The 12225-nt window shown below is 32.8% G+C and overlaps 1 protein-coding gene across 1 annotated transcript; it reads right to left on the bottom strand.

Annotated features, from left to right (window-relative positions):
- Nucleotides 1–3855: 3855 nt before the first annotated feature.
- LOC111888634 (ubiquitin carboxyl-terminal hydrolase 8) lies at nucleotides 3856–10737 on the bottom strand. Its single transcript, XM_023884762.3, has 13 exons — nucleotides 10411–10737; nucleotides 10044–10334; nucleotides 9335–9458; nucleotides 8690–8749; nucleotides 8501–8596; nucleotides 7945–8226; nucleotides 7475–7615; nucleotides 7186–7356; nucleotides 6786–7043; nucleotides 6559–6707; nucleotides 5196–5675; nucleotides 4640–4913; nucleotides 3856–4359 (listed from the first exon to the last, which is right to left on the bottom strand). The coding sequence occupies exons 1-13, from the start codon at nucleotides 10512–10514 to the stop codon at nucleotides 4246–4248; spliced, it is 2544 nt and encodes an 847-aa protein (XP_023740530.1). The 5' UTR covers nucleotides 10515–10737; the 3' UTR covers nucleotides 3856–4245.
- Nucleotides 10738–12225: the final 1488 nt, after the last annotated feature.

The following is a 12225-nucleotide window of genomic DNA, read 5'->3' as shown; positions in this document are numbered from 1 at the left end:
GGTGTTTACGGTTTTGGGATGCTCCCAAGACCATAAACTCTTATTCTTGGGGTTTTTGGATGTTTAATCCACGAATTTGCAAGTTAAATGAGCTAAACAACAAGCTAGGAAGGTTAACTTACCGATTTGAAGCTCGAAGGGGCGATTTTTAACCAAAACCTGATTTGTAGAGAGAGAAAGTAGAGAGAGAGAAAGAGACTCATAAGGTGTGAAAAGGGTTGGAATGAAACCAACTCAACCCTTATATAGGGTGGAGTTTATGGCCTGGTTGGGGGTTCACCCGACACCAACCGCGAACGGGGTTTTTCACGACTACCGTTAAGCACGACAATTTTTAAAATTAGACCGCCTTATTTTTGTTTCGTTTGACGAATATAATATAAAATATTCCAACGGGTTTAATTTCTGGTCAAAAATATTTTTGGGATAAATTTGGCTAATTTTTGACGTACTTAATTTCGACGTTAAAACTAACGGAAATTTTTGGGTTGTCACATTATACGACCATGGAAACAAGAAGGGTGCCAAAGCAGGAGAAGCTGAAGTTAAAAAGGAAAGTGATAACAAGAAAGGCAAGAACAACAAGCGTAAAGGGCGACAAAACTCAGAGTCATCAAAGAAGCAACAAACAGTAGTTGTCCACGTTGCTACTGCCCAAGTCACCACAACACCACATGCTCCAGCCTCATTTACACCAACTGCTCCCAAACAATACTCAGGAACCCTACCCAAGTGTAGCATCATTACACTTACAAAGAAAATATTTTTTAGACTTTTAAAAGTATTACTGTTGTTAGCAGAAAATCTGTAACTCTCACCAACCTTATGTTGACTCTCTAAACTACATGTATTCTCAGGATATCATCAAACAAGCTTTCATATAGAAGGTTAGTCATGGATTTTCAAGCAACCTAAATATCTAGTTTTATTCCGTTATATCTGCCTACCTGTTTAAGGCAATTTATGTAATATACTATTATCTGTAGGAACCATGTATTCAAACATCAAGAATGAATAAAAATGTTGTTTTGTTTATTGATGTACTTGTGTTATATATCCAATTGTTTGTGATCCATGAACTTAGTCACACAACCCGGCGTGTTCCGCTACCTCGGCTGGGGGTGTGATATTACTCACTAAGCCTTAGGCTTATAGTTGCTACTTTATATTTTTAGCTACAGGTCCTTCAGGCTCTTATGGCAAGGAGTTGGCATGATTGTGATATGTGGACACTCTCGAAGTGGCATTGCATCTAGTTTAGCCATTCTATGTTACGTTATAGTTTTCAAAATAAGACTTAGCTTCCATATTTTTACTATGATTATGTTGACATGACGTAAACAAATTGTTTTATGATTTAATAATGATTTTGTATAAATCCATTTAGTAAAACCTCCACTCTGTTTTTAAAAACTTTATGTTGGAATGTGGGACGTTACAATTTTGTATTAGAGCAATGGTTTGAGAGATTTAAACATAGTTTGTTTAGACTCAATCCATAACTCATTTGATTTGCAAAGTTATTTGTGTGAATTTAATTAAATTAAATTACTATGGAATAATTTTTGAAAAAGAGGAATTTCGAAAGAAATGTCAAATGCCTTGAAGAAGAGAATACAATTCATCTAGTCATCCAAGCTCCACAGTTAGTTAGTTATGATTATGAAAAGAATATGATAAGTTATGTTATGAAATTAAATTATATGCCTTGTTTGGTGAATACATGAAAAATAATACATGCTTATATGTTACGATCAATTAGTTCCACTTAGGCAACTTGATGCATATGACAAGCTAGTTATTGGGAGTGACTCGTTAATTTTCTTAACTTTAGTGCATAACCGAAAACTACATCTCATAAGTGGATATTTGATGCAAATTAGGATTATGATAGAGTTTTTAATAATTGTGATAATTGTTTGAAAATATGTTGTTTGCATCTTGTGTATGGTTACACTTTGGAATCGGTTGTTATGGTTGTATGCATGTTATGTGTTAGTTGTAATTGCATGCGGTTATGAGGTTTAAAGAATTGGTAGGTACATGTTATAATATGTTGATAATATGATGAATTTTATTATATGCTTTATTGTTCATTAAGGTTATATGAGTAACATGTCTATGTTTAAAAATGGTTGTTTTTGTAGGGTATAGTGGTGTTATGGGTAGAACCTTGCAAGTCTAATCGATTAAAAGAGTTTAAGTCATATCGGTTGTGAGTTGCACGGTCTTTCTAGATGTTCGTGTGACACACGGTTCGCATGCACCCCGGTGTATGAGAACTGGAGTGGTGTTGGATTTATGTTGTGGTTGGATCAAGCATCACGTGGGAATTGGAAAGGTGTATTTGTAGAATTGGCACCGTTTGTACTGATCATGGACAACACCGCAAGGTACTTGTACTTTGCAAAGTCGAAGTAGCAAAAGTGGAGTCTCGGGGTTGGTGTTTCAGGTGGTAGTCATGAGCCACTTAGAGCATTCGACTGGTCGTGCACACAAGTAATTAACGAGGTGTTTCTCTTGGGTTAGATAACGTAAAGGGACACGTATTTATCATATGGTTGGATCTATAATAAAAGGTATATATATATATATATATATATATATATATATATATATATATATATATATATATAAAAGAAAATGTTGGTTATATAATAAATGGTTGAATTTATAACAAAATATTGGTTATATAATAAAAGGTTTGATATATAACAAAACGTTGGTTATTTAGTAAAAGGTTGAATAAATAATGAAATGTTGGTTGTATATGAAATATGATTCTTTATATGTTATGCGGTTGTTTATATGTTATATAATTGTTCATACATGCTATACAATAAAATTATGGTTTTCAAAATCAGACTTAGCTTCCGCATTTTTACTATGATTATGTTGACATGACGTTGACATATGATTTTGTGATTAAATAATGATTTTATATAAATCCTCTTGGTAAAAACTCAACTCTTATTTGAAAAAAAAAATATATATTGGAATTTTGGACGTTACACCACTAGAGATGTAGGCGGACGTTAGCCGATGGTGAGTAGACTGAGAAGATCCAGATACCTTTTTTCTAATTATTTTGTTTCATGCTTTGTAAAATTTATTTTTCATATTCATGGTTCACCTTAATTTTTTAGGTACAAATTAAGAAAGAGGGTTTTTGACGCAACATCTGAAAGGCAAATGTAGGCCTTCCAAAATACATATATGAAAAGTAAATATCTTATATATTTTGTGTTACTTCATTCTTAATTTCAATGTTTAATATTTGAAAATTTATATCTAATACTTTGAAAGTTTTTTTTGGGTGAAATATAAATAGTATAATACAAAGTTTGTTTGATTAATATTATTTATCAATAGTTAATTCAAACAACTTTTTTTTATCTTAAAAATATTATCATATAATAGAAAACAAATATTAAAGAATATTCCAATTATATTAATATTATAAAAAAAACTGATAATATTTATTTATAATATAAAACTAAAAACAATCTTTTAAAAAGTTTGGACTATAATAGGATAATATAAATAGACCAGTTAATGGATTTCTTTTTATTATTTGTTAATTTAGTTAATACCCAAAAACATAAGTTAATTTTTACTTACAATTATTTTACCAACATAACTGCATTCTTGTCCAACACTCAAGGTTATGCCTAATATATATATATATATATATATATATATATATATATATATATATATATATATATATATATATATATATATATATATATATATATATATATATATATATATATATATATCGATTGTTCAAAATCTTACTTACTATCTCGTTAGTACGTTACCCATACTAAAATTTGATTTGATAGTATAAAATTTAGCGGATCCGTAAGATTGCAGCTAGCCAGCTAACATGTAACAACAAAAAAAAATAAAAATGTTGTAATTTTCATGTAATTTACACAAGGTTACAAAAGATGTAGCCTATGATAAATAAATAAAAAATTTGATGTTTACCTCTTGGACTGTAAACTAAATTGAGTATGCTAATGTTGGGTGTTAGAACTCAGATGAAAGTGTTGAGATTTGCAAGCGGGGCAGGCAGGCAGGCAGGCTTCCTTTGTATGTTAAGTTGTTTCTGAATTCCAAATGATTCAGTTGAATGAAAAAAGGCTGCCTATACTATTATATATAGTCTATAGTTGAAGAATGGGAAAAAAGAATGAAGAAATTTGATCCAGGGCCAGGCTGAGCGCTAGTGGTTTGTCATTCTTCTAATCTTCTGTAGAAGAGAACATAAGCAGCAGAAGTCTTGATTCTATCCTCATCGATTGGGGAGACATGGCTATCATCAAAGTCATACCATCTATCCCCATCATGCTACATTAAGATAAATGAAAAATAAAATAACTATATATGAGGACCGAGTCTTTTTCTTTTTAAACACGTAAACGCCTTCCTTATCCTCATCATCAAAAATAGCCTAGTAAATCCATAACTGGATGGGATTGGGAATTTGGGACCGAACCGAACCAGAGAAGAGAAGCTATCAAGGGCTATTTTATGAAGATGATGGATGATAAGGAGGGGCATTTACGTGCAAGAGATCTTGACAAGAAATTGCAATTTTTGTTTTTTGTGAAAATAGTGATGTGCTTACACGGATGAAGGCGGTATAATGGCCACCTCCCATGCTTCCATAGTGATTACTAATTGCATAAAGCATATAACGATGACTTGATCGTCCATTACTGTATGCAACAAATGTTGACAGATCAAGATCGTGGATAGGGAAATCAACGTATGTTTCCAACTTATTCTTCAAGAATCTGCTGTATGAGAATCTCTTCAAATGAATTACTAGGATCTCAGGCAGTCTCCATAGGTCTAGCTTCTTACTAGCTTGTCGGTGTTTTTTGCACCCAGGACAGTACCTATAACAACACATCATTAGATTTATCACTTATCAAACTTACTGCCTGCTTTGCTTTTTTTTTTTTTTTTTTTTTATTTGTGAACAAGACAAAATTTGCAATTTTTTGTCCCACCCAAAAAGGACTCAATCTCTCATTTGTGCAAAAACATATTCTCATCATCCAAAACAGTCTAAACCCATGTAACAAAACACAGCCTAAGAAGGCTGCCTCTGCCTAGGACTGGCAATTTTTTTATAATTAGTATAAAAGATGAGAGGGTTTTATAAATCAGGCACTTACCACATATCTTCGGGTCCAAGTGGCTCTTCCTTAAGGAACGCTTCTAAACATTTATACAAAGAAATAGACTCTTGAGGCCGTTTGCTAAACAAAGCAGGCTTATAGATTTCAACAGGTGATCTAAGAAGCCGTTGATCATATTCTTCAACCATCTTATTCTTATCAGACCAACACACAACAATGTTTACTCGACCGGTCAACTCGCTTGAATTTAACAACTCATCCATAACAATCTCACAGCCTTTCACATTTCCATTATCATCACTCAAATAAAACTTTATTTCATAATCAGAGCACGACTCATTCTTTGTTTCTTCATCTTCATCTTCGGTTGGCATGGTGACAGTGTTGCCATTATTCTCTGTGGAAGAATTCTTGGCCTTTATTGTGAAAGCTTTGAGTACTTTGAAATATAAATCGCGGATATCGTGTCCTTTTACAACTTCACCACAAGCTACAAGAGGAAGCCCAAAAGCATGTCTGTATGTATATACAAGTCAAAAAAATGAAGATATGACCAAAGATAAACGGGCAGTTTCATGAATTTTAGGACTAAATGCAAGGAAAAAATAATAACAGCTTTGATTTTTTTTGTTGGTTGCAGCGTCGTTCATTCATTCTTTCTACTACAGCATTATACTTTCACCTTTTCTCTTATTATAGCATTGTACATTGAAAAAACTACAGCATCAAACAAAAACGGGTGTTATCACAAAGTTTAGGGTAAATTCCAGAAATAGCAACTTACTTTTGTTTGTTTTGTATATTTAGCGTCCGACTTTCTATTACAGCATTGTACTTTCAGATTTGTTTTTTCTTACTAAGGCATTGTACTTTTAGAAAGCTACCCAACTATAGCTTCAAAAAAACTGGGAATTCAACTTTCAAGTTTTATGGCTAATTGCAAAAAATAGCAACATACTTTCATATAACTGTGTGTTACAGCATCCAACTTTCAATTTTTACTATTACAGTATAGTGCTTTCCCTTTCGTTTTCATTTTTCTTATTATTAGCATTTTGCTTGCAACTTTTTCTTATTTAGACATCGTACTTTGCAAAATAAGCCCAACTATATAGCATTCAAACTGTTTTGTATTTGAATGCCATTACTACTATTGGGTACATTTTTTAGAGTACAAGGTTCTTCTAATAAGAAGAAATGAGTGTATGACACTATAATAAACATATCAATGAAAGTACATTGTTATTTCTTGCAGTTAACCCTAAATTTTTCAGCTTCATCCGCCACAAGGTTTTCCATTAGCAGTTTTATTAAAAATGCTAATGATAATGCAAAATAACTTGCAGTGGGAAATAAGCGATTATATCAAAAACAGGAAAGAAAGAAAGATTGAACTTACTTTTCTATTTGTTGATGAACGAAAACAATCTGAGAAAATTTGTGATAATCTTTTTGTAACTTATATGCAACAAGTCGGTCATCATCCCTAATTAAGGATAATGAATCAGTGGGGTCCCCTAGAAACCGTATAATATGATTGTTGTATACCTGTAGATGATATTAAAATGTTAGAAACAGAAGAAGATGGATTGAATGGATGGAAGGGAATGTAGAAGTAGAACAGACCTCAGCCACCATGAGGGTTTGATGATTCCCTAAAGAACACTTGTTTCTCAAATCATTAACAAGATCTTCAAACTTTCCCTGCTTGGGAACACTAACAGTTACGGGATTTGGGTGGGCACTACCATCGGTGGACACAACTGTCAAAGTCATTGTCCTCAGTGATGTTGATGGTAAGGGCAATGACAGATACATGAACGGATCAAATGTGACCGACACCTTTCTGCAAATTGGGCATACCAGTGTTGACCGATATTGACCCTGCAATGCCAATTATTATAACAAAATTCAATTCACTTGGTTTCTTACTAAGAAGGGCAAGGGCAAGGGAAGGAAAAAAATCTACATAGCAGCATTTAAAACTGGTTTGTAGTATTTGGGAACAAAAAGGAGAGGTACTTACTTGGCATACATCAACGATGATAGAGTCGTTGCGAGCGAGATGATTCTGCCAGTATTCATCAGCTATATCTTCATCTGCTCTACCATCACCATCCTTAGCTTCAACATAAGGTTTGCATTTAACACGATTTAGATCTTCGTGAAGTCCATCTAATAGAAAAGCAAGGAGTTCCTGCATACAAACTTTAATCATATGAATTCATATAACCTCTGCTGGAATGGAATGGAAGTTGTTATTACTTATTACAGATGGACTCAAGGGATTGAGGAGAAGACATAAGAATACAAACTTGAGAATCATGCTGATTGAAGCCACTAAATTGAGGAGCAAAATGAGCAAGCTTGGACTTGAATGTTCGTGGTGGTACAGCTGTTGCCCCAGGAGCCCATAACGTCTTTAGTAAATCTCCAAACGCCATTGCAATCTCACCCTGTCATCATAGCCATAAAAATAAAAAATCAATAATCTTCTACTTGCTTGTTTGCTATTCTTGCAGAAATAGATATGAAGAAAACCAATCACGGGTAGGCTGCATGTGTTTTTATACTTTGGTTAATCATGTCTTTTGCACTTGCTCCACTTTTTTGGCTTGGGTGGGAAAAAAATTGCGATTTTACTCCCATTCATCTGTTATGTCTTGACAGAAAACGAACTGATGTTTGCATCATCATCATCAAAAAATAGGTCTAGAAAGCATGAAAGAAAAAAGAGACTGGTAGTAGTAGTAGTAGTAAGTGGTAAGTGGTAATATAAACATACATTCATGCCCAACGGATTATCGTGGTTTATTTCTTTCCTGTGATCTCCAAGGAAGTAATCAACAAGCTTTGGGGTGTGAGCAAGACACTGGAGAGAACTATTCATAAAACAAGTGTTTCCCAAGTTCTGTAAACCGGTTAACCCCAACGATCCCTTCTCACTACGCATGCTCATACAACCGTTCATCTTTAATGAACCTTTAATCACATTCACATCATCTTTTTTCATATCTTTGTTTTTAATCAAATCTGACAACCCATAAACTTGCAGCTCCAACAGAATCTGCGTGGGGTGTGGGTATTAGGACCACTCTTAATAGCATATCAAATACGGAAATGTCAATAAAAAAGATTTCATTCAATTTCGGAATCAAATTTCTGGAGATTGTATTTTTCATTATTTTACACAATGCTAGTGTATATGATGGATTGATTATACAGCATTTGAATGCATATATTGCAATGTACGAAACTTTACATGCTGTGAGTGACATTGGGTGGTTTCATGTTTTATAAAGTTCAAAAAGAGCTGTGATAAGCATTCAAATACAACTTACATCTTGCTCTGGCTGTCTTGGAACGTCTTTGGTGTTCTTGCTGTTGTCGTTTAGAAGAAAATTAGCTGTTTGTCCAGAAAAATCCCAAATGTATAACTGCACAAAAAGTTCCAAATTTCTCATAATTGCTACAAACTCCTGCTGAACAAAAAAAATAAAAAAGAAAAAAAGAAAGATACAGTCACTTACTACTTCAGACTCTATGCTAAAAATCTTGCAGGCTCTTCGAAAACACTCGACAGCGTTATCCTGGAAATAACACCAATAAAGAAAAGTGGATTCCTTGAATTTGATGAGAATTCAAAATATTCAAATACTCAGCAGATGATACATGGAGCAAGTAATTCACATGTTCTTATTCAAAGATTTCAGGTTATTTTTATGCAATGATTAATAATGTCTTCATATAGTTATTAAACTTACTTTCAGCTAATAGTGTGTGTGGGTACTAGAAACTTCTAAGCAAGAACACACTATAAACTCAACTTCAAGTACATAAGGTTTGTAAAAAAAAAAAAAAAACACGAAACTGTTTCTGGTGATCCTTTCGATTTACGCTCTGTTTTTGTATAGATTAATCACATACAAATAGTGGTTGTTTCTTATTTTCCCCATTGTCCTATGGGTAATGCGTAATAATGTTTGTATGGATAAAGTGTTGTATACATAAATTCTGTTTCTTTTCTACACTTAATAATCGTCTTAATGAAACTAAATGACCATTTAACCCTTGCATTCCAACAATTTTTTTTAACATTATTAATCAACTTTAACATGAGAGGAGTTTGGATGAAAAAAAAAAGGGCAAATACATAAAGGATTGACGATATGCACCTTTTTGCTTATTCTTACTCCCAATGTGTTGGTGTCTTGCAAAATAGAAAGCTTGAGTTGTAAAGGGTATACATCAGTCATATCATCTTCGGACGCCTTCACTGTGCCTTTGGACTCACTATGCCTACAATGCCACTACTAACGGATCAACAAATTCATTTTGTTCCTAAATTGCCATTCTCAAATCTCAATACACACACGAAAACAACACAACTTGCAAACCTTGACATATATACAAAGCAACTACGTTGAGCTACTGTTTCTTTTGTACTTAATATGGGTGTTTCTTTTTGCAATAATGCCAGAGAGAATGACAATTTTCTCTTAAATATCCTTTATGCAGACAGCAGTTTATCCAATCAGTACTTAGTGAGGAAAAGAAGAAGCATGGTTATAGACTTACTGAAACAAAATTCTAAATCAAAACAAGGATTAAATCATGTATGATGGTTAAGTAAAGTGATTATGAATTAGCTTAAAAAAGCATGTTAAACTAGGTCTAACCGTTAACTCTGATTACTTTCCAACTAGTTATCTACTATTAACTAAAAGTAGCAAATATACAATCACCCAGATTGACATTCATAAGCAAAACCACAACACAAGCCGGGTCAAAATGACAAATTATTGATTGTAGTGACGCTCTCACACTCAAATGAAAATATGATGATCCGGTGATATTTCTGTAAAGTTAGTAGAAAACACATACCATTTAAGTGCCTCAAGCCACATATCCGCAGAAACCAATGCATAGTTTCGTCCAGATACTCCATTTATGTCTCTATCTTCCCCTCCGTTATTCTCAGAAACATAATTATCATCATCTTCTTCTTCTTTTTTAATAAGGTTAAATGCAAGATCTGATTTAAAAATGCTATTGAGTATCTTCATTGGACCAGCATACAAAGACGATGCCGGCAACGCATCGTACAAAACCCCTCTTTTCTTCTTCGTTCCCCCATCTGGATCACCACACCCTCCTTCAGCTTCTTTCCACCACCTACAGCAGATAAAATAAAATCGTTATCGGGCTGTTTTTATTATCACATTTTGGTTCGATTTAGAAATGAATAGACCTAAAAGGGACCAAGTATAGACGATGGTTGTCGGAGATGGAGAAGGAGCATTGTTGTTGAGAAGTGTCGGATGTATCTTCGGATGAAGAGGGGGAAACTTCCATTTTTAGAGAGGGAGAGAGAGTTTGTTCAGATTCAAAAATGGCGGAGGATGAGATTTTGCATGAGATTGAATTGAAAATTGTCAGAGAGAGAATGACGGAGTTGCAGAGAAAAATGAGTCCCTTCTCGTTGTTGCAGACACCAGACAGGAAGAGACCACAGATGCGAACCGATGCAATCGGGTCTCAATGTTTCTTTTTTTATTCTAAAAACAATCTTTTCACAATAAAAAAAAATTAAAAAAAAAAAAATCCAACTTATTCCAAACATAGGTCACGATATATTTGATATGGTTAAAATAGCCCTTACATTTAGACTTTTCTAAAAGTCGTTTGTCTTTTTTTTTTTGTAAAGAAAAACCAAAGATATAAGAAATATTTTAGTGTAAGGATTTATGTAGATGAAGAAAATTAAAGTTTTCTTAAAACAATATGAGAATTTTTAAGAATAATTATTTTAGATAATGATTATTTTGATTTGATTATTTTATTTATAAATTGTAAAGCAAACTATTTTTATTAAAACAAATTTGCATAATAATGTAATTCAACTCCTTATTGCTTAGTAAAAGTATTAGACACTAGTTGTTGCACGTTTCCACAGTAGGTTTTAGTATGTTCTTTTCTTTCGGAATTGTTTCATGTTCACATGTATATGCCTTGAACAATACATATGTTCAACACATGGAATATCTTTGCTATTGGTGGTAAAGTAAAACTCATCTTATGCACCATGATTAGAACACGACAAATGTCTTTGCTATTGACGGTATAATAAGAACGATGATTGGATTACTACAACACCAAACATACATCATAAAGATGTGGTGTTATTTGTTACCTTCAATATTTGGTGTCTATAGGTATCATATAGGATTTTTTTCATTTTTGTTTTTTCTTTTACCTATGAACAGGTGACATTTATTTTATTTATAATAACGAACATGAATATTAATTAAAAAAAAAAATAAAAAAAAAACTTAACTTTTCTTTAACCATAAGATTGAAAATTAAATAAATAAAAACTAAAAATAGAAGACAACATGACAGATCATATCCGAAATTTGGGTTGGAAACATTTTGGAATGGAAGAATTGAGAGCATTTAAGTTATATATATATATATATATATATATATATATATATATATATATATATATATATATATATATATATATATATATATATATATATATATGTTGGTTCCTTTGAGATTAATAAAAATTAGAGATTGTGAGATAGGTGCATGACCCTTTGATGTTATGATCTTTGTTTTTAAAATATGGCAGTGGCATAATTGTAAATAAATTGGCAACTTTTTAACTTAACGTCGGTATTAACGATTGTAGGGCTATTGTTGTAATTTTACAAAGATCTATATCAGTTTGCAAGCTACGATACTGTAACCGACTATACCATTTCTTTCTTTCTCGATCAAAATCTCAATTCGAACTCTCACGAAAACCCTCTTTTTCTTTCCCTGCCGCATTTTGCTCTAGTTTTCATTTATCAGTTGTTCAAATTAAGTTTGGAAAATAAGAAGATTAAGAAGTAAGGAATAAGTATGTTAGTGTAGCGATCGTACCTAAATACTAAGGCAAGTACAAGGCGAATATAAGGCGAGTACCGATGTCTTTTTTCCAAAGATAAAGGACAAGAAAAATTATTTGAAAAACGTTTTATGGTGTTGTGACAACCCGAAATTTTCAATTGTA

This window comes from Lactuca sativa, chromosome 2 (genome assembly GCF_002870075.4).
Source record: "Lactuca sativa cultivar Salinas chromosome 2, Lsat_Salinas_v11, whole genome shotgun sequence".
NCBI classification, from domain to species: domain Eukaryota; kingdom Viridiplantae; phylum Streptophyta; class Magnoliopsida; order Asterales; family Asteraceae; genus Lactuca; species Lactuca sativa.
Note: the sequence above shows the minus strand (reverse complement) of the source record. Positions and strands in the feature narration are given on the sequence as shown.

Excerpts from the sequence above, each read along its gene's own strand:
- LOC111888634 (XM_023884762.3), bottom strand. The coding sequence starts at position 10,514 with ATGGAAGTTTCCCCCTCTTCATCCGAAGATACATCCGACACTTCTCAA. Across the intron at positions 7,044-7,185 it reads TCATCGTTGATGTATGCCAA|GGTCAATATCGGTCAACACT; the intron begins GTAAGTACCTCT and ends TTGGCATTGCAG. Across the intron at positions 6,708-6,785 it reads AAACCCTCATGGTGGCTGAG|GTATACAACAATCATATTAT; the intron begins GTCTGTTCTACT and ends TATCATCTACAG.